General features: G+C 52.2%; 7 protein-coding genes across 7 annotated transcripts; 3 read left to right on the top strand and 4 right to left on the bottom strand.

Annotated features, from left to right (window-relative positions):
- Positions 1-1,162: 1,162 nt before the first annotated feature.
- Positions 1,163-3,424, top strand: W97_07943 (uncharacterized protein; the record flags this gene model as incomplete). Its single annotated transcript, XM_007785812.1, has 2 exons — positions 1,163-2,245; positions 3,308-3,424. The coding sequence occupies 2 exons, from the start codon at positions 1,163-1,165 to the stop codon at positions 3,422-3,424; spliced, it is 1,200 nt and encodes a 399-aa protein (XP_007784002.1).
- Positions 3,425-4,542: 1,118 nt separating this feature from the next.
- W97_07942 (uncharacterized protein) lies at positions 4,543-6,118 on the bottom strand (the record flags this gene model as incomplete). The annotated part of the gene is made up of 3 exons (XM_007785811.1): positions 4,543-5,212; positions 5,267-5,321; positions 5,569-6,118. 3 exons carry the CDS (start codon positions 6,116-6,118, stop codon positions 4,543-4,545), a joined length of 1,275 nt encoding a protein of 424 aa, XP_007784001.1.
- A 910-nt stretch (positions 6,119-7,028) lies between these two features.
- W97_07941 (uncharacterized protein) lies at positions 7,029-8,047 on the top strand (the record flags this gene model as incomplete). The annotated part of the gene is made up of 3 exons (XM_007785810.1): positions 7,029-7,295; positions 7,349-7,649; positions 7,704-8,047. 3 exons carry the CDS (start codon positions 7,029-7,031, stop codon positions 8,045-8,047), a joined length of 912 nt encoding a protein of 303 aa, XP_007784000.1.
- A 603-nt stretch (positions 8,048-8,650) lies between these two features.
- On the bottom strand, positions 8,651-10,691 carry W97_07940 (uncharacterized protein; the record flags this gene model as incomplete). Its single annotated transcript, XM_007785809.1, has 3 exons — positions 8,651-9,388; positions 9,545-10,403; positions 10,477-10,691. 3 exons carry the CDS (start codon positions 10,689-10,691, stop codon positions 8,651-8,653), a joined length of 1,812 nt encoding a protein of 603 aa, XP_007783999.1.
- A 2,276-nt stretch (positions 10,692-12,967) lies between these two features.
- Positions 12,968-15,441, bottom strand: W97_07939 (uncharacterized protein; the record flags this gene model as incomplete). Its single annotated transcript, XM_007785808.1, has 4 exons — positions 12,968-13,558; positions 13,639-14,139; positions 14,195-14,982; positions 15,060-15,441. The coding sequence occupies 4 exons, from the start codon at positions 15,439-15,441 to the stop codon at positions 12,968-12,970; spliced, it is 2,262 nt and encodes a 753-aa protein (XP_007783998.1).
- A 1,575-nt stretch (positions 15,442-17,016) lies between these two features.
- On the bottom strand, positions 17,017-18,614 carry W97_07938 (uncharacterized protein; the record flags this gene model as incomplete). Its single annotated transcript, XM_007785807.1, has 3 exons — positions 17,017-17,791; positions 17,842-18,503; positions 18,576-18,614. The coding sequence occupies 3 exons, from the start codon at positions 18,612-18,614 to the stop codon at positions 17,017-17,019; spliced, it is 1,476 nt and encodes a 491-aa protein (XP_007783997.1).
- Positions 18,615-20,207: 1,593 nt separating this feature from the next.
- Positions 20,208-22,239, top strand: W97_07937 (ATP-dependent RNA helicase HAS1; the record flags this gene model as incomplete). Its single annotated transcript, XM_007785806.1, has 5 exons — positions 20,208-21,326; positions 21,372-21,459; positions 21,513-21,555; positions 21,613-21,769; positions 21,832-22,239. The coding sequence occupies 5 exons, from the start codon at positions 20,208-20,210 to the stop codon at positions 22,237-22,239; spliced, it is 1,815 nt and encodes a 604-aa protein (XP_007783996.1).
- Positions 22,240-22,547: the final 308 nt, after the last annotated feature.

Genomic DNA, 22,547 nt, shown 5'->3' with positions numbered 1-22,547 from the left:
CATGACGGTTGGTACTCAGTGATCTAAGGAGACGCAAGGTACCGACTGCAATCCGTTTGCGTCGAACCTAATCAGAGCAACTGATGTCGCGTTTGACCGGCATTCTACCGAGACAAAACATCGCAAACTCCAATCACACTACAAGGGTCGCCTAAGAGGGCTGGCTGTGCACCCTGCTCCCGTAACTTTGGTGATAGTCTGGGTGGAGAGCGAATAACTGACTTGTTTTGACTGAAACGGATTCATCGCAGTGGTCTGAGTGGTTGAACCAGGGCGCGCGGCGTGCCCTTGCTTAGATGATGCTTGTTAGGATGGCCCCTGTAAGCGCCCGTGCCGCGCCGAGCCGCCCAGCCGATCAGGGGTGTGTGCTCATCCTTGTCACCCAGCTCCAGATTGCCGTCTGATTCCTTCAGTCCTGTTCTCGGCAACATGAGACTACGACTCTGGATTCTTTGAGTGAACGAAGTACTCGTAGTTGCACCCCTCTTGGTATTCTTGTTCTTTTTAGCCGCATACGTTGACATCATGTTCAAGACTTTGTTGTTGCGGTTGCAAAGTCACGGACAACTCTGGCCACGAGCTCTTTGCTTGCGATAACTGCTTCAGCGCGAACGACGCCACACCACAAGGCCGGCTAAAGGTAGAGTTCTGTTCCGCTTCATGCAGGCACGGCAAAGAGAGATGGTCGGCCGCCTGGACTCCGGCACGTGGGACGATGAGTCCGAGGTCTCTTTCACAGCTACAGTATTGGACGTGTCTCGTCTTATCAAGCCGCCTGCAACCTCATGTTGGCATTGATCAGTTCTTAAGCATGGACTGAAGCCAGTTCGTCATGTCTCCGTCGTGTCTTGGTGTCGAACCGCGTTCCGCCTTGGGTTATCATCAGTGTTAGACATGCATCAGGCTGGTACGTACTTGGCTATGAAAAGGCACTGCCGTGTATGGTAGTCTAGCTCTTTACCCGTAGTACCATACCTAATGTTCATTCCTAGCTGTGGTCGAACATCGATTCTACAGTCCTCATCATAGCACACTCCGTAAATTGTAGAGTTTTATTTTTTGATAACAGCCCCGTTGGCGAAGCGAAAGTGTCCGATTCCGACTGGCCTATGACAGTACCTTCATCTTCGGAGGCCTGAGGACATCTACCTACGGTCTCAGCATGCTCTATCACTCTTTGCCCGCTCTTTTGCGCGCGGTCGGCCTCGACGTTATCAGCAGTCTTTTCTTCAACAGCAAGGAGCCAAAGAAGCCCGTCATCGTTCAGTCTGTCTGGATAGCTTCATCCCGCTGCGCTGTTCATCTTCTACCGGCTCTAGTCTCCATAGTAATCATAGCTCTGAATCTTCAAACGTATTTCATCGGATTCCAGTTGGCCGGCATACCCGATACGGACCGCATTAGCATGGCCGCCCTGCAAGTTACAGCCAAGTTACAAGAGTTGCTTATAGTTGCAAGCGTGGGCGCGATTATCCACCACCAGCTACGTTCGTGTCTGCATGACAGCCAAGGTCTTCCATTCGGGCTGCTTGGATCCGGCTTATCCTTCACTCAGGTCAGCTTTTTCTGGTCGCAGGCCTTCGTAGGGTCTCTTACGCAGAATGTCAGCTTGCCACTCCTATGTCTACTAATTGTAGGTGGAGTCATAGCGAGTACAGCCGGTCCAGCCACCGCCGTTTTACTTATACCACGCCAAATCTCCTATCCAGCTGGCCAGACATCCTACTACGTCAATGGCATGTCCGAAGACCTTTGGCCGCAGCATCTGGGTCTTGTGCATTATCTTCCCAACTACACGAACCTGTTTGGCGAGAGCATTGACTGTGCGTCAAACCGTGGGTTCATCAGTGCTGTTTGCCCCAGCGGCGGGTATGCCTCCCTGATGGGCCACTTTTCTGCTAATCCAATTCAGCACCTGCCCAATCCCGGGTTCTCATTCTCTCGAATAGATCGCCCGCGGGAGTTCTATAGTCTATTCCCCTCGGGGAATGGCATTCTTGTCAAGAGTCGTCAAGGTCACACGGCACCGCAGACACTTAGTGGAAACATTCGGACACCCTTGGATATATCGGAAACGTTTACCTACGCGACACATGGAGCGACTGCCAACTTGCAGAGGAGGATCAATCTTGACTGGCTCAAAGCGGTAAACGAGGTCGCGACGTTCTACCACGAAAGCATACAGGCGCACAGGTTCCAATTCTATACGACGCAACGAACGACTGTCAGCTCATCTGTTCCTGTGGTACGTGTGGTATGCGGCCAAGCGCGGAACCTCAGTGCAGGATCGGACACAGTCTCATTTCCTGACTTGCCTGCATATGACACGGCGACGTCCTGGGAGGGGGCACGGTCCTCTCATGACCTGTCAGTCGTTGGAATTGATAGCAGGCCTCCATCCGCTCAAACAAGAGTCACTTGGACAATGCCCGGCTTGAATCGCACATCGCCACAGAACGCAATCACAGCAAGGCTTGTCGTGGAAGCGCCATGGCACGTGAATCAGTCAAGACTCGTGGTCGGTTGCTCACTAGACGCTAGATGGGCACCTGCAGTCATATGGGCCAACGATCCTGGCTCTTTCCAAGCCACTCTTCTGCACGAGCGGAAAGCTCCCAGCGGTGTCAACAGGACAGGTTACTTACCAAGCCCCGATTCGCCCTGGAAGCGCATAAGTGTAGATTCCGGTGTTCTGGATGCAATTAACTTTAAGCTACCCGAAGCCGCACCCGGTTACACAGGTGAGGGTGCAACCGCATTGGAAGCCCTCATTACTGCTGCTGGTGTGGTGGCGGACACTCGTTCACTGTCTGGTCAACACAATGACGCGTATGCGTTGTACTACTTGGAGCACGTCATCTCTTCTGCATTCGCCGACGCCCTTTCTCGGGCAGGGAGCTTTCGAAGCTGGGATACCTCAGGACGTATCAGTGCATGGCCTCACCTCTTTTATACACCATCCCCCCGCCATGAACATACCGACATTCGAAACTTTAGTCGAGCAGTCCAGCCACCCGATTACTCAACCAATTCAGAGAGATATACCAGGCTTTTAATGCAGCAGACTATTACCGGCTTCGGATTCCACGCTCAGACACTCTCAGACTATCTCTCAATCGCAGTTCTTCTGGCACATATCCTTCTCGCATTCTCGCACACCATCTATGTTGTCTTTGTTACTCAGCGTACCTCCGGATGTTGGGATACTATCTCCGAACTCCTTGCTCTGGCTCAGCAGTCAGCCCCTGCACATATAGGGCTACACAATACATGTGCAGGTATCAGCAGTCTGCTGACGTTCAGACAGAGGATCTGGGTTAGAGCGAGTGTTGATGACAGATCGCATCTCGAGTTGAAGTTTGAAAACGACGGCAGGCCTGAAGACTCGCTTGGTAAGGAATATCTGGAGGGCAGCTTTGGCTGACGTTTTTACGGTCTGTCTTCACCATCAAGCCGCTTTCAAAGCCTCGCTTTGAGCCATTCCGTATTTCAGATTTGAATCATGTCAGGCCTGCCGACAAACGCGATCCGTGCCGAGCAGGAATTCGGACGGCGGTAGTGCGGCAGTCCATGGATATCATGCTGGGATTACTGTAGACTCAACGCTGTAGTATAATTTCCAGAGGATCTCATAATTCACGACTCGGGCCAATTGTCTTTGATCATAAATTTGACTCTACTAGGTACTCTTTTCGCTGGACGATCTCATTGGCAATCCTGAGGGTGGTTTCGCACAGCTTCACACTCTCTTCCCTCGGACTACAGGCAAATTGTACGAAGCTCTCTGTGAACTCTGCTTCATTTTTCCCAGTATTCTCACGTATGGCCAGCAACTCTGCTGTCGTGGCTGAGGAGTCTTTACTAGGCTTCTACGTTCCTGGGCTATTCGAAGAGAGGATTCGTGTCGGTTGCTTCCTGCTTATAGAGCGCAACATCTTCGTACCATTATATGAATTAAGCAGTTCCGGAGCAGGTATCCAAGTTCTATCCTCATAGACTCGGACCTTCCGCTTGGCCGTGGTGGTTGATATGCGGGATGTCGAGGACGCTAGAGCACAGGCTAAGAGCTACGGGGTTGGCTCTATATAGAAGCTCGAATCCCGCGCCTAACATGCAATCTTAGTCGACTGCGTGAATTTTCAATCGTTGCAAGCTGACAGGTGTAAAGGTGCCGCAGGGCCCCTGAACAAATGTCTCTTGCTCTGGTTCACATCTTCAGTTCATGCATTGTCTACTCCTCTGTCATCCTTCAACACATACTCCGAAGACTAAAGATCTATACTAGGGTGCACCATTTAAGCTGCTTTCAGGGTCTCATCATACGCTCAAACGTTCAGTTCTTAGACGCTTTGGAGCTGGTTGAGACAATCCTGCAAGTGGCCTGACTGTTTGTTCAATCTCTCTATTTCCTTCTCGATGTTGTCCTTTCAATACATAGTGGTAGCCTAGTAGGTATTCGCTGGTGGAGGACCTGGTTCTCGAAATAGATTCGTTAAGATATGGCTTACACTATAGACCTTATACAATACTTACATTCCATCACTATTCCTTAACGAGCCACGTCAGCGCCGCTGCCGCATACCCATCGACCGCACACGTCATCGTCGGCTGTACGACAGGAGCGAAGAACGGGCTATGGTTGTTGGGAATATCATCATCCAGACGTCCCTCTTTCTCCGCCTTATCGTAGGCATCCGGGTCCGTACCACCATACACAAAGAAGCTGGCAGGACGCTTTACTGCTGACGCCAGGATACCAAAGTCCTCGCTCGCTGCCATGGGCGGAATATCAGACTGATAGCCATGAGGCCCAGCCTCAAAGACGGCAGAAAATGTGTTTTCCAGCTTTGCCGTGACATCCTCGTCGTTGACGCCGAAAGGATACCTGGTAATTTCCTTCAGCTCAGGCGGCTTTGGCGCGTTGCTGGCAGTACTCTCGGCTTCAATGATGCGTTTGAGGCTGCCCAAAACGCGCTCCCTCGTCTTGGCGTCCATAGTCCGCACATTAATTTTAAGCTCGGCTCGGTCGGGAATGATGTTTTCTGTGTCCCCGGCACGCAGCGATCCGACTGAGACTACTGCGTGACCTGCGGGGTTGATCTCGCGAGAGCGGATGGTCTGGAGGCGCATCACTGTGCTGGCTGCCATCACGACGGGATCAATCGTTTGGTGCGGTTGGGAGGCGTGCCCGCCCCGGCCGTACAAGGTACAGCTAGCACACAACCATCAAAACATTGCAGTAACTGTAGAGACGCATCTCACTTACTGGAAAGAGTCGGCTGCAGTAGACATGAGGCCACGGCGGGTGCCTATCGTGCCTGCTTTTTCGTCAGTGAAAGTTCATTTTGACGTGTGACCCGATACTCAACAGGATTTGACCAAAGGCGGAACAGAGCCGAAACAAACCAATGACCCCAACTTGAAGGCAAGAATTCAAAATGTCAGGTAAGAACCTGGATCTTGCCGAGCGTGGTTCACCTCTTCCGAGGTACACGGAACTGCTCGGGCTTGATTGACGCTTTATCAAGAGGTGCAGAATGCTCAGCAGGAGCCCCCGCAGCCACTCACCAGATCTATACGGCACGACATGCGCTCCCAGCACGACATCAGGCACAGGCACCCTGTCGTATAGCCCGTCATCGACCATCGCCTGCGCGCCCGCTCCCTTCTCTTCCGCAGGTTGAAAGCACAGAACCAGGGTCCCCTGCCATTCATCCTTGGCCTTTAACAGCAGCTCCGCCGCTGCAAGCAAGCTGGTGAAGTGCATGTCATGCCCACAAGCATGCATGACCGGCCGCTCCACGCCATCAGCGTCCTTCATGCGCTTTCTGCTCGCGTAGGGTAGACCTGTGTTTTCTTCGACGGGCAAGGCGTCGATGTCAGCACGGAGGAGCACAGTTGTACCTGTCCCATTCTCGAGGACGGCAGCAGTGCCGGTGCCGCCGATGTTGGGGTGGACTGAGTAGGATCCGAGTTTCTTGAGGTGCGCTTGGATGCCAGCTGCGGTATCCTTCTCTTGGAAGGAAAGCTCGGGATGGGAGTGGAAATGTTTGTACAGCGACTCGTAAGGCGATAGGTCAGGCCGATATGCCTTGATGATGTTGCTTATGGCGGGCATAGTAGTATCGATGCTGCAATCAACAGGGGCGATTGGAGGTCAAAGTGCAGGTGTAACTGAGAGAAACATAAGATGTTGCGTGAGCGATACCACAGTATCTGGCCAAAAGTTTTTCCGAATCAGCGTTTCCTCACTAGAACTTAATTTTTTTAGAGTAATAAGTATCTAGTTAGTAGTATAGTTTGATTTTAAAAACAATATTTGAGTCTAGTAGAAATCTAAGTTATCTTTGAGATAAAAAGTTATTAGATTATATTAAGTATTTAAATATAGATAGATTTAAATTTTAAGTACTTTTCTTTTACTAAAACTATAATTACTATATATTAAGTAGCTAGGTATTAAATCTAAACTATATTATATATAAGATTATTTATAAGCTAATAAGCTCGTATGTATCCTACTTAGATATAAAATTATAATATAATATATATAAATACTAAAATAAAGATCTACTAGCTTTTTCCCTTAAATTGAAATGTAATGAGATTAAATATAGTAATACCTAGATTTAATATACATCTACTAACAAGTAATTAAGATCTTACTCTTACTAAGTTTACTAGCTTACAGCTTAGTAATAATGCTGGAAGGGTTTCTTGGATCTTAAAAACAATAAATTTTAATAAGAAAACGCCGGTTCGGAAAGAAGTCCAGCTAGTTGTTTGTTGTAGCTTTGACGTCAGTATTTCGACTGCAATCCTAGCAGATAGCTACCTTAGTACAGATTCCGTCGCTATGAAGAATCGATGGTACTGCGTTCAGCCTCTGCCCCCAGCTCTAGAAAACGTCTCTAAGCATAGTATCTCGCTCTGTTACCCATATTCAGCTACTTACTGCAATGGTACCCATCCTGCCTATTCACAATAGAGGAAATGCCGGACACTTCCACCCCGGATCAAAAGGGTTCATGCCGAATCGTGTCCGGAACGAGCTGATTGCTACGATAGCGGAGTTCGTCGGTACCTTTATGTTCCTCTTCTTCGCCTTTGGAGCAGCACAAGTTGCAGATGCTGCAGCAATCGTTGAGAGCGGCCCCAGAACACAGACGAACAACTCGATATCGCAAGCACCAAACACGTCGGCTCTGCTGTACATCAGTCTTGCTTCTGGTTTCTCCTTAGTCGCCAACGTCTGGGTGTTTTACAGGATATCAGGTGGCCTCTTTAATCCAGCCGTGAGTGGCTGAAATTGCTTCCGTTTTAGCCGTGGCTTACACCTGTATTACAGGTGACATTGGGCCTCTACCTTGTCGGCGCTCTTAAACCGGTACGGGCAACTTTGTGCTTTATTGCCCAGATCCTCGCTGGCATTGCAGCCGCAGCGGTCATATCGGGAATCCTTCCTGGGCCTCTCAATGTCACCACGACTCTGAATAACGGCATGTCAATTACACGCGGTGTCTTTTTAGAGATGTTCCTTACCGCCGAACTAGTCTTCACTGTCTTCATGCTGGCAGTGGAGAAGCACAAAGCCACGTACCTTGCCCCAGTTGGCATCGGTCTCGTACTGTTCATTGCCGAAATGACAGGTGGGCTACTCTAACTTCATCTGCCCAGTTGAATGCCAGCTAACAGAACCACAGGTGTCTACTTCACCGGCGGATCGTTAAATCCCGCTCGATCCTTCGGCCCTGCTGTCGTAACTGGCCGGTTCGAAGGCTATCATTGGATATACTGGGTCGGCCCCTTCCTCGGTACCCTCAGCGCGTACGCCTTCTACGAGTTGATGAAGTTCTCCGAATATAAAACGGTCAATCCAGGGCAGGACCTCAACGATCAAGAGGACAAGTTCTTCCAGCCGCCGGAAGACCCATCGACAGCGGAGCAGGTAGAAACACCGAACGTGCCGGCTCAAATGGCAGACCAGATTGCGGAGCGGGTAGCGCTGGCAATCGATCGACGTTCACTCGATATCGCCCTCGGCTAGGGACACCACGCGCGACGGGGGCGAGGGCGATGAGGGCGACATCGATGAACTAGCTAGCGTTGGTTAGCTAGACCTGCAAGACACCCAGGCTTGCCGAAAGAACATGTCATCGAGCGGCGTCGAGCTATCATGATTCTCGCCTGGTAGTGTGGCAAGGATTCAAAAGAGTAGCATCCGACGAAATCCGTATTTGGATACGACCAAAATTTGACACCTTCTAGGCTCCAGCATGAACTCCTGGCGAGGATACCCCCGCGTACCTGCTGAGGGGACGCGTTAGCAAGCAGTCTCGAGCCTCGCTGGCTGCGAGGCAGGATTCATGCGAGGGGGTTCCGGAGAAGACTCGGCTTGCAACTAGGCATGAAAGCGAAGATAACGTATGTTGTGCACGCCCAGACTAGGTTTATCAAGTCAGACAGATACGGATTAGAAGGGGTGTTTCTGTTGGCCACCCCTTTGGCTGACGCAAGGCGATCGGAGAAGACACATAATGGGCGGCTTACAATCGCCAATACGGGATGCTTTATGCAAACTGGTCAGGTTCGTCATGGAGGCGAAGGCAAATGCAGCCTGATTGAGTGAATTGTCTTGGAGTCAGATTAATCAAACAAGCCTAAATGTCTTCAACTTATCTAACACATCCACAAGACACCCTCCATGCATAATGCCATGAACATAAGCCTGCCCAATCCACTCAAAATACTCTCCCCGCTGCCGCAATATCACCGGCATCTTGAACCCGAAAATCACACAAACAAGATCATCATGCCGCATGTCCAGCGGTCCGGAGCCCAGATGCCCCTTTTGCGTGATGAACAACCGCCGATTAAGGCTGTGCTTGACCACACTGCGATAGAACTCTATAGTTGTGCCAGTGGGGGTAATAGTTCGCTGCTGCTCCAGGGAGCTATCGTTGAGCTCAGCGGGAAGAGGCCGAGTCCCATCGACGACATACAGTGTGGAGCTCGTCATTTCGTCGTACAAGGCGTCGTAGGCATTCGGGGCGGGATATTTTGATTCGGGCGTAGAATTCCAGACGAGTGTCTGCCAGAGAGGCTCTTTGAGCCACGCGTTCAGTTCTAGGGGTTGTCCGGTAGCGTCGGTTGATTGCTGTGGGGCGTATTGCGCTAGAATGGCATTCTCGTAGCTTTGCAGGAGAGTGAAAAGCTTTCCATCTCGATCTCTGGCTGAGCCCTGCCAAGGTTCGCTCAAGTAGCCGGGATGGTCGTATAGAATACCATTCAGAACCAGTTGATCTCCAGGGGCAGAAGGCTGAGGAATGATTTTCGACCCTTGCAAAGCTCCATGGACATGCAAGGCCCCGTCTGCTCCAAAGTTACCCTGTGGTAACGTTGAATTGAACTCGTCGTCCTCGTATTCGCAGGAGTAGTCGGGCACTCAAGATGGAAGATTGTGGTTCTTCGGAAAGCGGTTAAAACTCAAGATCGTAAGCTCTCTCGCGGCATCGATGAAGAGCTTCGTAAACATTGTAAATACTTCTTCTGGACTCTTAGCGTAATCAGGAACCATTGGAATAGAAGAAGCAAGCCCTAGCAAATCATAGATCCTATCGACCGGCATCGTAGCCTGCTTCGTCTTGGTATGATAAAGCAGATTGGCCATGAACCGGAACCCAGTCTCACCTTGATCGAGCCTAGTCCCAATTGCCGTAAGATGGCCAATGCAATCTTTGGCAAAGTCAAGCTCTCTCATCCCCTGAAGAAGTGGATGGCCTTGCCATCTGCACATAGCCAGACTTGCCCAGATAAAAGGGTCCCAGAATATCCACTTGGAACCGCAACCGATGATAGCTCTCTTTCCGGCAGCAGCAAGCTCTTGCACGACCCACGTGCGACGCCACCAGGGCCGCTCCATCAGTTTCTGGAAAGCTTCCCATTCTCCGCCACCGGCTGTACCAGAATTCGGTCCCAATTGAGTCATTGCCACAAGATACCATCTTTCCTCGTGGGGAAAGCGATTCATTAAAGCTTGTTCCTCCGTGGAGAAAATGACGTTGGGGAGTTGCTTCTTGACATCGGCGAGTTGCGAGGCGGCTAGCTTGAGCACAAGATCTAATGCCGCATCGCTGATGTCACGAGCTTCCCCCAGCCATACCAGCACTCTAGCGGCGGATTTGTAAACGTCGAACATGAATCTGACCTGGGTGTTGCGTTCCAGTATGTCGTTTTGGTTGATGCAGATGGCATCAATCCATATTGCTCGAACGGTTGAAGTATCGGGGCCTTTGCTGATCACACCGGGATTTCTTAGGTGACGGAGCGTGGTGTCGAGATTTCTTGTTATTTGCAAGGTGTGGTTTCCGATTTGGAGTGGAACGCTATCGGACGCATCGCCCCTGGACAGAATGAGTCTCCAAAAGGAGAAGAACTCGACATTGAATGCCGATGCGACGTAGACGCTCTACTAACCAAACATATGATAGAGCCTCATACTTGGGAGCCTTATCCAGCGATGCTTGGACAAGACTGCAGCGAATTGGTGCGTCATGGCCGACTTCAGCATAAGGAACTATTAAAAGTCGAATCTCTCTCCGGTCTGCGTTCAATGGGTGATATAAAGCCTGTCCGCCGGCTACCTGAGGAGGTGCATCGTAGGGCTGCGATTTACTTGGGTCACAGCCCATTATGGCGAATTTGAAAAGAAAGAGATTAGTTTAGAGAAAATCGCGCTTTGAAAGTCGCACAAGAGAAGATTTTGTAAAGCATATGTGAGGCAGCTCGGCTGCGGCTGAGGTCTTTCCCCGCCCCAAAGCTCGTCATTGCAGATGCTGATTGCAGCGCTTCTAATAAGCAAGTCACTTGCTTAATACCTTCAATGAAGCCTCTCCAGACGTCAAGCAAGCAAGCAGAGTGATGTTTATATAATCAATCAAACAAGCAGAGGTATAGATTGTCAAGTACTTGATAAATCTTGAAGTTTTGCTTAGTAGTATATATGTATAGCCTCCCATTGGTCGATCTTGCTTAGTAAGCCACGCTAAAGTGCTGTTCTCTCCTCCACCCGTGTAGAGAATAAGGGGCTAGAGAGAATATACTAAGGTAGATACAAGCATGCCACGGTTTAGCGCCTCTACTCTCTCTCTTATTAATTATAAAAGACTATACGCGAACTTTACGCGCGAATACTATCTTTCTATATTATTAGTTCTATACAAAACACTATTAATAAGCTAAGATTAGTACTATTATATCTTTACATACTCTACTTAAGTTTAGAATATTTATAATATAATATTTAGAGGGTCGTAATATAAGAATAACTATATAATAGTGTCACGGTTTAAGCTATATATAGTAGCATGTGGGGTTCGATCTATCGATCGAACATTGTGCCTTTTGGCCCGATGGCGCAAGCGTGAAACTCATGCACACGTGAACCGTCACAAATAGCTTCTTTCTCTATACTAGTAAGGGGATAATCCCTATACGGGGTGCAACTTTTGAACTGTCTAGGGGGGGTGGGGGCGCCGAACCGTGGCACGCCTGTACCGTGTCTATAACATTCTGCCGGTCGATGACGTTACTCTCTTTAATCTGCTATTACCTGGGCAGTCGAATTCGCTGTCCTGTATGTTTCAGCTGCTCTACTCATCCGCAAAAGGCCAGTGGGAGCCATGATAATGTAGTGTTGCAAATCGTTCGGTTTTCAGTCGGTGAATTGTAACTTGATGGATGCCGGCACAGGATAGCTTAGCCGGTGGTTCAGCCGCTGTAACTTACAGTACTCAGCAGTCATGGATCCACGCCGGAGCGTGGACACATCAGAATTCTTTCTCCCTTCTTCCCAGCAACGGAAATTTCTCACAACGCGAGACAAAAAAAAGTTAGGCTATGGTATGCTTTGTGAGCCTAAGTGTAATAGCCTGTTCGAATATCATCCGCGCTTTGCATCTGGCACGGTCAGCGCATAGACAAGATCGCAGAGCCAAGAGAAAAAGCAAAAAACATACAGCAGTGGGGATTCGCTAGTGGTCACCCACCTAACTACTAATCCACCGATTCAAAGCTTATGTAATGGCACTGAATTGGTGCTTGCACGTGACTGCTGCCTAGAATGAAGTGTTGCACGTGGAAGCGCGTCGGATTAATAGCTCTTCCGAACGCCAATATCCATCCACTTCCTCTACAACCTTCAGCCTTACCATAAGGCTGTCTATCATTGCCGCTGACTGGACCGCTGACTGGACCGCTGGTTGGACCGCTGAACTGGACCATTGACTGGACCACTGACTGGACCACTGAATGGACCGCTGAGAGGCGGGTCATGATGCTGGGTCACGATGCTGGGTCACGATGCTGGGTCATGATGCTGGGTCATGATGCTGGGGCCGTAATCGACTGTTGTACCGCTTACTTTCTTACGGGATGCCCAGTATTCTTTGATCTATGGCCGTATGTGCTAGTTAAGAGTGAAGTTAACAATAAACGATGGTACAAGGTAAATTTCTTGCCCCTGTCGAACAACAGCGCCCTGAAGGCGGTGTGGAATCAAGCAGCTGACGCAGTGCCAAGCATCAGTCTTCCACACGCTACGGAGTAAAGCAACGAGGAATACAGAGAGTCGTTTGTGACCAGAATCGTAAGGCCTTCTATTACTATATACTCATACCAAAACTCAATCAAGCCATCCTCCAAAGCCAGTACGCCGAGCGGGCGAACCCCAAACATGCAAAAACGGGAACCATGCAATCCCGGGACACTCACCACAATCCCCCCACAGATGCACTGCCAAACGGGCAGGCAGACAGGCAAGGTGATGTAAAGCAGAACGCCAGACATGCATAGGCTAACTATCCAGGCTCTACACCACAATCCCCTGTGCCCACTGTCTCACACCTCCCCATCCCCATTATCTAACAATAAGAAAAACAATGCGCCTCACACGATTGCAACGCACCGCCTACCCCTCGTACCCCGCCCCCCTCTGCCACGGACTCGCCGAATTCTGCTGCCTGTATCCCCCGCCCGCACTCCGCTCGCTCCTCATCGTGCCCGTCCTCTCCGCGCCCCTATACACCGGCGCGGGGGAACTCGTGTCACTCCTCTGCCCAAAATACGGACTCGGGCTGTTCTGTCTCGCGTCCGCAGGGGCATACCCGCCACTACTCGACCCAAACGCCGTCGTGCTCTGACTCGCCGGCGTCGCGACGCCGGCATCCATGGCCTTCTGATCCCTGCGCTCAAGCGTCCCGCTGGAGAGGCTATCTTCCTCGTCCGCGTCCTCGATGCGGGATTTACCGTAGAAGCCTGCTGCGCCGTTCTTGTTGCCCTCGCCGCGGGCCGTGGCGCCCAGCGCGTCGAGCTCGGTGGTCAGCTGCGTCTGGGACTTGATGAAGGAGCCGCGGTCGTCGCGCATGGGCTGGTAGCGCGTGTCTGGGTTCTTGGAGAAGAGGGCGTAGCCCGAGGAGAAGAGGACCATGAGGAGGAGGATGAGCGCGAAGGCGGCGTTGAAGATGAAGAAGATTACGCCCATTACGCCGGTGACGAGGCCCTGATAAATTGTAATTAGCATTGATCGTAGACGTGGGTTTGGTGAAAGGGGACGGGGGGAGATGGAGGAAAGGGGCTTACAGGTTGGTCAAAGATATCCGTGAAGACAAGCAGGAAGATAGACGACACAAAATTGACGGCACAGATGGAGATGTTGAACGCGTTCGTCTTCTTGTCCATGTACGGCCGCATGATGCTGACGGCGATCAGAAGACCAGCTTCGATGAGCACGAGCGCGATGGCCTGCACGACGGCGGACTCCTGGCCCAACCCGATGAACATGCCCTTGAGCAGTACATGAAACAGGACCGGTACGATAAAGTAGTAGGCTGTGGCTTTGAACTGGACGTAAAGGAAGCCCCACTTATTGAGCGAGACGGGGTCCGAGTAGAGGATGTAGGCGGGATTCTTGTGCATGGCGATGGAGCGCTGCGCGATGCGGATGACCTTTGAGGAGGCCCAGCCGAGGATGAGTGTCATGGTAACGATAGTGAGGATTGCAAGGGCGACTTCGGCGGCGGAGTCGCGCTGCGTCAACTCCCAGAAGCAAAGGACGACCATCTGGGGGAAGCCGATGAGGACCTGCGAGTTCGGTTAGCAAGCTGTGTGAGTGCAGATTATTGTAGGCCAATCTCACGATGCGGAACATGATGCCCTTCAGGACTGTCTTCCATCCATTGCGGAAGTCCTGGAACTTGTCGCCCTTCATCTTGCCACCCTTGGCAAGGCCTTCGACGGTGAGCTTGAACAGAACAACCCCGATAATCACGAACAGGACGAAGACTACAAAGAGGGAGTAGCCAGTCAAGAAGATGTTTGTGATCTCAATGTGCGCTCGGAAGCCAACTCGTTCAATGCCGCGAACCGTGATCACTCGGTTTGTCTCGGCTTGACTGGAGTCGGCGTTGGTACGGCTAGACAGGCGGCCGAGGGCGCGTGACACGAGCTTGTGCATTACCTCGAGAGACCGCTTCTGCACCTGGACTGAGGTCGTGGCCAGTGTGGACAGAATCGTAGAGGGCGTGCCGCCCGTTGAGCGCTGATACCACGTAGCCATCCTCTGCAGGAAACCGATACGAATTATTCCCATACTCCATTGAAAGTTCTGGGTCCATGAAGAGACAATTGGGGGAAGCGGGACCGCCGACATGCCAATGATGGCCTGTGCCTGGAAGTATCCAAAAAGCGAGAGCGCGTTTGCGGCGACATGGGCGGCGGTGTTGGAGTGTCCGAGACCGTTGGTGATGGCAGACGCAACCAAGCCGGTACCAGCTATGATGGCGGTGACCCAGCCAACACCTTTCTGGTACACGGTCTTTCCATTGGACAGAGCGGCTTCAACGCACGCTAGCGACTCGCCAGTTTCAGCGTCGTGAATGTGGACTTGGACGATACCATCAAGATCGGGGATGGTATATGCAATGCCTGGCACATCCCGTTAGATATCTGGCTTTGCAGCGCGCAGGGATAGCGGAACTATGAGATTGCGTATGGCGGCTTACCAGGGATATGGCGGACTACCTCATCGCTCAGCGGCACATTAGACTCGATGTTGATTGTGCCCGTGTTCATCGGGCAAAGGCCCTTGAGGTCGGCACTCTCGCATGGATTAAGCCTCTGCTTGATTGCCGTGTAGCCGTAGGCGATGACCTCGAATTCGGCGATAACGTTGCCCTGGATTGCCGATACTCCAACGATTTCGAAGGACAGCGTCCTGTTATCCGGTGTGAAGATGACGTTGAAGAGAGTGGCGGAGAATCTGGAGTTGGCTTGGCACGGGTTGAGTGAACGGGACTCTATTAACCGGACTGCGGAGGAGAGAGGTATTAGGGTGAGTAGGGCGGCGACGAGGAGCGTAAAGGGTGTTCGTAATAGGGAGCGCATTGCGGTAGGTAGGAGCTGTGTCGCAAGGAATTATCGATTAATGCTGCTGAAGGCGCGGTGCCTTGGGAGGTGGTACTCGTGCGAGTACGCTCAATGCCGAAGCCCCAAACCAGCGACGGTGGTGTGTAACGTCTGTTCAACGAGCGACTTTACAGCGAGATGGAGTTGCTCCGTAGCGAGTCGCAGCAGCTCTGCGGTGGAACGAGTGTTGGGCGGATCGAGAAGGGAGGATGGGAGGAGTTGCCGCGACGACAGAGGTTGCAAGTGGTGCAGGAAATCCGGGAACCGGGCTGGGAGAGGCGAATGGCAGTCGATGATGCTAAGCAGCGGAAGGAAGCGATCGTGGAGACTGCGACGAAGCGGACCAACCGGATGCCCGCCCAAGAGGTCGCAGTTCAAGGAAATGCACGAAGTTGGCGGAGTTGGCGGAGTTGGCGGAGTTGGCGATGAGCACCGAGAATGCAGCCAGGCCGTTGATGCAGACAGATGTTGGAGCGTCGGTCGTGGGGCTGAGTCGGTCGCCGGGCGGAATGGGCGGCTTGTCTCTGCTCGTATTTGCACTGGCGCTGCTTTGGTTGACGGCCGCTCAGGGGTTTGACACAAAGCAAGTCACGGGATTCTGCTATGAATGTTACCGCTGACAGGGACACGCGGCGCCGCGTGCCGATCACCCTTGTGCATTGCGACGCCGGCTCTTGGTCTGTCTTGACTGCGACGGCACCGTGTTGGCAGTATGTCATCCAGATTCCTGCCTTCTATTTACGCTTGCCTGTGCTCTTGGAAAGCTGTTTACCTCTCCGATACACAAACTGTCAGACACATGTAGAGAGACCCATTCCATGGATCGCTGCACCGCCACAGCCCTGTCAGGGACAGGCGCCGGGATCCAGATCTTCAGCTGCGCGTTGCCGCCACCCAATTTATCAATCAGCTTTTGGCTTTACCATGGAGAATGGTCAGCTGGAATGGGTAAATGAAGCAATGGTAGAGATCAACTGCTCGCGAAAAACTCTATAATTCAAAGCGCGACTATGAGTGCTCAGAAGACTCGTTTCGATTCCCAATAGAGTATCTCTTAGTCACGTGACCTCTTTTGCTCTGAATGCGAGTATCTCAACTACCACTAAAGCGTCCTACCCCGTTAAGAGGAGTTTACGCGGAAGTCATGCTAGGAGTATCCATTGTCTCAAATCACCCAACCCTGTCTGTACTTCACCGTTACGTCCCCTATTCCTACTTCCGGCACCTTCATCTCTCTCTCTCATATCCATGCTGTCCCGCTCTGATGCCGACATGGTCCCGAGTACTGTTGTACCTGTATAATCGTAACCCGGCCAGCCCGGACCAACTCCCCTCTAGACATCTACTCCTTAAGAGGTAGTCACCGCTGGTTGGATTCTGAGCGGTACAAGCCACTGGCGAAATCGGTGTTGCTCCTAGCGGCCGCACAACAGGCGGTGCATGGCCCGTTGCTGGTTGTGTAGGGCTCGAAGTTCTCATGCTCTGTAGGAATGCTATAAAGGTAGTGACTGACGCAGTGACGCACTCGAGAGAAACGGAGGTCCAAAGAAGATCTCAGAAGCCTTTCAACAGGGTCCACAGATGAACCCCATTCACCATCATAGCCTTGCCCAACTCGAGCGCGACGCTGAACCCCGCCCCCATTGATCCGCTTCTCTGAGCCGCGCCGAACTCGTCCGTGAAAAGCACCTTGACAGCGACAACTAGAAGCGCAAAGCGGACCAGGACATCAGCACCCGTGACCAAAGCCGGAATTCCCCACGCTAACCGCTGCACCAAAAACAGCCTGCTAACGCACCGTCGATACCGCCACGCATCCCCACCACAGTAGCGCTGCACGAAGAGATCAAGCGGCGACAGCGGTAGCGCCCTAATATCTTCCACCCTTTCCCCTCTCGCAGCCTCCGCGCCAAACGGGTAGCTAGGCGCAGCAGGCAAGCACCTCAACCTCTTCAGCACCGCCCACCGCAGGCGGTCGAAGAGACCAACGCTCGGCGGGCCGTCTACTGGGTACCTGACTGAGGGAAGCAAGGCTCTTAGCAACTCGGGTTGGGAGATCCAAAGGGTGCGGTTCTTATCCATGGTGCAGAGGCATTCGCGGTCAAAGGCCTCAGTCGTGTGCGCGTAGTGGACAAAGCGGCTGTAGAAGGCGGGGGTTGTAATGTGGATGTGGAGGTGTGGTCGGAGCGCCTCTGAGGAGGAGGATGGGGGGGAGAAGTATTGGCGAGGAGGGCTGAGCTCGGTGGGGGGTTTGTATGTTACGTCGAGCGGGGCCGTGGCGTGCGAGACGAGGTGGGCGATGTATTTGGCGAAGAAGGTTTCGAGCAGCCTAAGGGACGGTTAATGTGAGGTCTGTAGATGAAGGAGGGATAGTGGTACCTCTCATCATCCGTGGCGCGCCGGCCTACGCTGTTGATAGATATCTCCGGCCTGAACCACACGTGGAGTTTCCGCTTGAAGTAGAGCTTCCACGCTTCTCGGATGATACGAGGAAACGTTGCAAACCCAACCCATCCCCAGCTCGCTACAAAGCGCAGAGAAGCCCACCAGCCGAGGATTTCAGGGTCCACGGGAGCGCCGACGGAGAAGACTCTTGCGACCAGTTTCGCTTCCTCCTTGGATGATCTTAGGGTGATAGTGTTGTTCACACTTGCTACGCTATCTCCAGCGGTGGATAAAGGATCAAGTGCCACGAGGCTGTAGGTGCCTTTGCGAGAATTGAATGGAGATACATGAAAGTCTTTGGCCCATGCACTCGTGAATCGGATCGAGGTCTGCAAGGCTGGTGAGACCTTGCCGTCAGTATCCCGTGCAAGGGTAGTAGTCTCTTGCTCCTTCCCATAGGCGGCTTTCAGTAGATACATCCGCCGCTCATCGAAGGTGTTGTTGACCTCCAGGATCATCATCCTTAGCTCACGTTCGGCGGAGTAAATGTACCAGAATGATACTGGGTTGAAGGAGTGGCCTAGAAACCGAGGAGCGGTGACGAGGTACGCATGGGCCCAGTCATCGTCTGAAACACCCTGAAACAGTGAGACGAGCTACAAGGCATTTAGAAGAGGGTACTACCTGAGAGTTGAGATACAACGACAGCTTTGCGTCCAGAGTCTGACCGTCTCCTCCACGCTCGAGGAAGTCTGATGCTTGGACATGAAACCAACCTCTTCTGGCGCCTTTTGGTGTGTCCACGGACAACATGGATCCGCTGCACCCACGCCATCCTACCGGAATGCCTACGTAGAGGTAGGAATAGCCAAAGGAGTGTTTCTCGGGGAACATGCGGGAGTGTGTGGTCCTGCACGGAAAAAGCATAGGTCGGCCATGCCTTTGAGCTGCAACCGGCTCGGAGTGGCTCTTATGAGACTTCAGAGATGCATTGAAACACCATTCGAACAGATCCTTCAGCCAGAAAGCAGACCGAACTATAAGATAAGTGGTCCAGACTGGAAACATCGCGTCCCAGAAACGGAGATCGTAGGATTGCAGCTCAGTATAACTGGTCCAAGCCACGAGACAAAGGAGCAAACTGCTATCAAGATGAGCCGTAAGATCAGACTTCTTGACTCGGTATGTCCAGAGAGAAATCCATAATGCTAGGTATACAATCCTCAACCAAACGACACTGCGATCCAGAAACTCCCGTGCAGCCAGCGCTAGCAGTGCTACATACGCTGGCTTCCACGCATAGTTGGCGATGAAGGGAGCAGAGCCGTTTGAGTCGTCGGTGGACTGCATGCCTGCTCTGGGAGACACAAGCAGGGAATGCCTCGATTCAGGGCAAAACGATGGTAAATTTCCCCTGCTCGGACGCCGTAGGTTGGGGGAAATTTGTGTCGACTCTGAAAGTGGGAAATATAAGCCGATGCAAGTGTTGACCCATAAGGCATGCCGAAAGCCACAAGTCAGAGACCTTGACTTAGAAAGTCAACTCAAGCTCCCTGTAAAGGGATGTCAGCTGCCCCGTGTTAGGCGAGCGCAGGATCGTATGCAAAACAAGGCCCGTTATGAGGACACCGCCCGGATGGACTCCATCTCATTGGATCCTGCTGGCGTGGATCATCGCTAATCGAATAAATCGCTTCTACGGTACGGGTCTTACGAGCTTGTGAAAACATGTTGCTGTTTGAGTTGCTCTTTGACGGTAGTGATAGGAAGAGTGACGGAGAGGTCTTTCCCCTCGTTTCGTGTGTCGTGGATGGGAAGATGTATATTGATGGGCTGAGGAGAAGAGGATGGAATCATTGACCTACGTAGCGTGCGGCACGACACTGTAAAAACTCGACAGCTGAATGTGCTGGTGGACTGGAATGTTGTCAGTATTCAGAGTGTAGGTGGAATGCAGGTGGGTTACAGTGATCAACTTATCCGCACAACCGTCTTGGGGCCAAAATGGTCACACTAGTTCGTAGCGGAGAACCTTAGTGCAAGGCCGGGCGAGCAGCTGAATCACAGACATATAAAGATTAGAAAGAAGGCAGCAAAATGATATGAGGAAAGACGCGAATGTTTAATAACGGCAAGAGTGGTCGAATCAATCGACATCGAGTCCAAAAGTCTCGGCTGCTGGGCGTTCCATAGGGCTGAACAGGGCTGTTCACGCCGAAGCTCCGACAACTCCAAAACTTTTCCCAAGCGGAATCGTGACGAGCTCTGGTCGGCGCATAAGCCAGCAATACCACAGCAACCCTCACGGCTCAGCATTCCTGTTAGACACCTAAAATCGCTGTAACATTGGACCCACCACCATGTCTGCAGTCAGCATCGAGAACAAGAAGCGAAAGAGGAAGCACGGAAACCGGCTTACAGAAGATGTCTCTGCGCCTGTCCTCGAGGAAGGCAGCGCGAAGCCACGGTCGAAGAAGACGAAGCGTCAACCCGAGCCAGAGCAGGTAGAGGACGAGTTTCAGAACGGGGTAGAGACTACAGATATCGCACCAGCTCCGTCGGAGGGGCTTGACCAAGTTGCCGCCGCTTTAGATGCACAGCCGGCGTCTGAAGAGGAGGATGCTGAGGCTCTCCACAACGGAGGAGAGGGCGAGGATGGAGAGAACGAAGACCATGCAGACCTACCGACGGACAACGCCGTATCACTGCCCCAAACCACCGCCGACCCCGAGCGATTCGACGACCTCAACCTCTCCAGCAAGACGATGCAAGCAATCAAAGGCATGGGTTTCGAGAAGATGACACAGGTCCAGCGGCGATCGATACCCCCTCTACTAGCCGGCAGAGATGTACTGGGTGCGGCAAAGACTGGTTCCGGCAAGACACTTGCCTTCCTGATTCCCGCTGTCGAGATGCTCAGCGCATTGCGCTTCAAACCGCGCAATGGCACCGGAGTAATCGTCGTTTCTCCTACCCGCGAGCTCGCGCTTCAAATCTTCGGGGTCGCCCGCGAGTTGATGGAGCACCACAGTCAGACGTTTGGTATTGTGATTGGCGGTGCAAACCGCAGGGCGGAGGCCGAGAAGCTGACGAAGGGCGTCAACCTGCTCATTGCAACCCCTGGACGTTTGCTTGATCATTTGCAGAACACGCAGGGATTTGTGTACAAGAATGTCAAGGCTCTGATCATCGACGAGGCGGACCGGATATTGGAGGTCGGGTTTGAGGACGAGATGCGCCAGATCGTCAAAATATTACCGAAAGAGGATCGACAGACCATGCTGTTCTCAGCGACTCAGACTACAAAGGTCGAGGATTTGGCGCGAATCTCGTTACGGCCTGGCCCGCTCTACATCAATGTAGATCACTATGAGGAGCACTCCACAGTCTCTGGGCTCGAGCAGGGCTATGTGATTGTTGAAAGTGACCTGAGGTTCAGGCTTCTCTTCTCCTTCTTGAAGAGGAACCTCAAGAAGAAGGTAAGCTGTCGAGTGCGTTTTCGCAGCAAAAGCTGACATAATCAGGTCATCGTGTTCTTATCGTCGTGTGCTTCAGTGTCATACTACGCGGAGCTGCTCAACTACATAGACCTTCCGGTGCTTGATCTGCATGGTACGAGCGCCTCTATTCGCTCCTCTCCGAACCTGAAAGGCTGATGGAATTAGGCAAGCAAAAGCAACAGAAGAGGACAAATACGTTCTTCGAGTTGTGAGTATATCATCTTGTCCTAAAATATACTCGCATCGTTTTCTAACTTTCCTTTAGCGTCAACGCTCCCACCGGCATCCTCATCTGCACAGATGTCGCAGCCCGTGGCCTTGACATCCCAGCCGTCGACTGGATAATCCAGTTCGACCCCCCGGACGACCCACGCGACTACATCCACCGCGTCGGCCGCACGGCCCGCGGTGCAAACGGCAAGGTACCTAAACTCCCCTCCTTCCCCCTCCCCACCACATCCACCATCTACTAACAACCCCCCAGGGCAAATCCCTCATGTTCCTTCAACCCTCCGAAGTCGGCTTCCTGCACCACCTAAAAGAGGCCCGCGTCCCCCTCGTCGAGTTCGAGCTCCCCGCCTCCAAGATTCTAAACATACAGGCCCAGCTCGAAGCCCTCATCTCCAAGAACTACTACCTGAACAAGAGCGCCAAGGAGGGCTATCGCTCCTACCTCAACGCGTACGCGAGCCACTCGCTGAGATCGGTGTTTGATATCAATAAGCTGGATCTTGTCAAGGTGGCTAAGAGCTATGGGTTTAGCGTGCCGCCGCGCGTGGATATTACGTTGGGGGCGAGTATGGGGAGGGATAAGACGCAGGGACGGCGGGCGTATGGAAGTCAGCCCGGTCAGCAGAGGGGGAAGGGAGTTAGGCATGGGGCGAGGCGGTGAGGGTGGTGCAGGGGATGGGAGGCAGAGTCTGTGGTAGCGAGCGTGCTCTCCTCAGATGGAGAGGAGAGCTCTGTGTAGACTTTGCGGGAGGCGGCGTTTCGCACAAAGCCACGGGTTCGGGATGCCAATGCAGGCCTCCAAAAGATACAATGTCAACATGTTCTTTTCAAGTTCTACATATTACTTCCCGCTATCAACGCTCACAATCCTAAGCTCCCCAAGACACTCAACCCCAAGCCGTATGGACGAGCAAGCCCTCGCCTTCCCATCCATTCGCATTATGTATACTCGAATATCTATACGCACGC

This window comes from Coniosporium apollinis (genome assembly GCF_000281105.1).
Source record: "Coniosporium apollinis CBS 100218 chromosome Unknown supercont1.47, whole genome shotgun sequence".
NCBI classification, from domain to species: Eukaryota; Fungi; Ascomycota; class Dothideomycetes; genus Coniosporium; species Coniosporium apollinis.
This window is presented reverse-complemented; position numbering and strand designations above follow the sequence as displayed.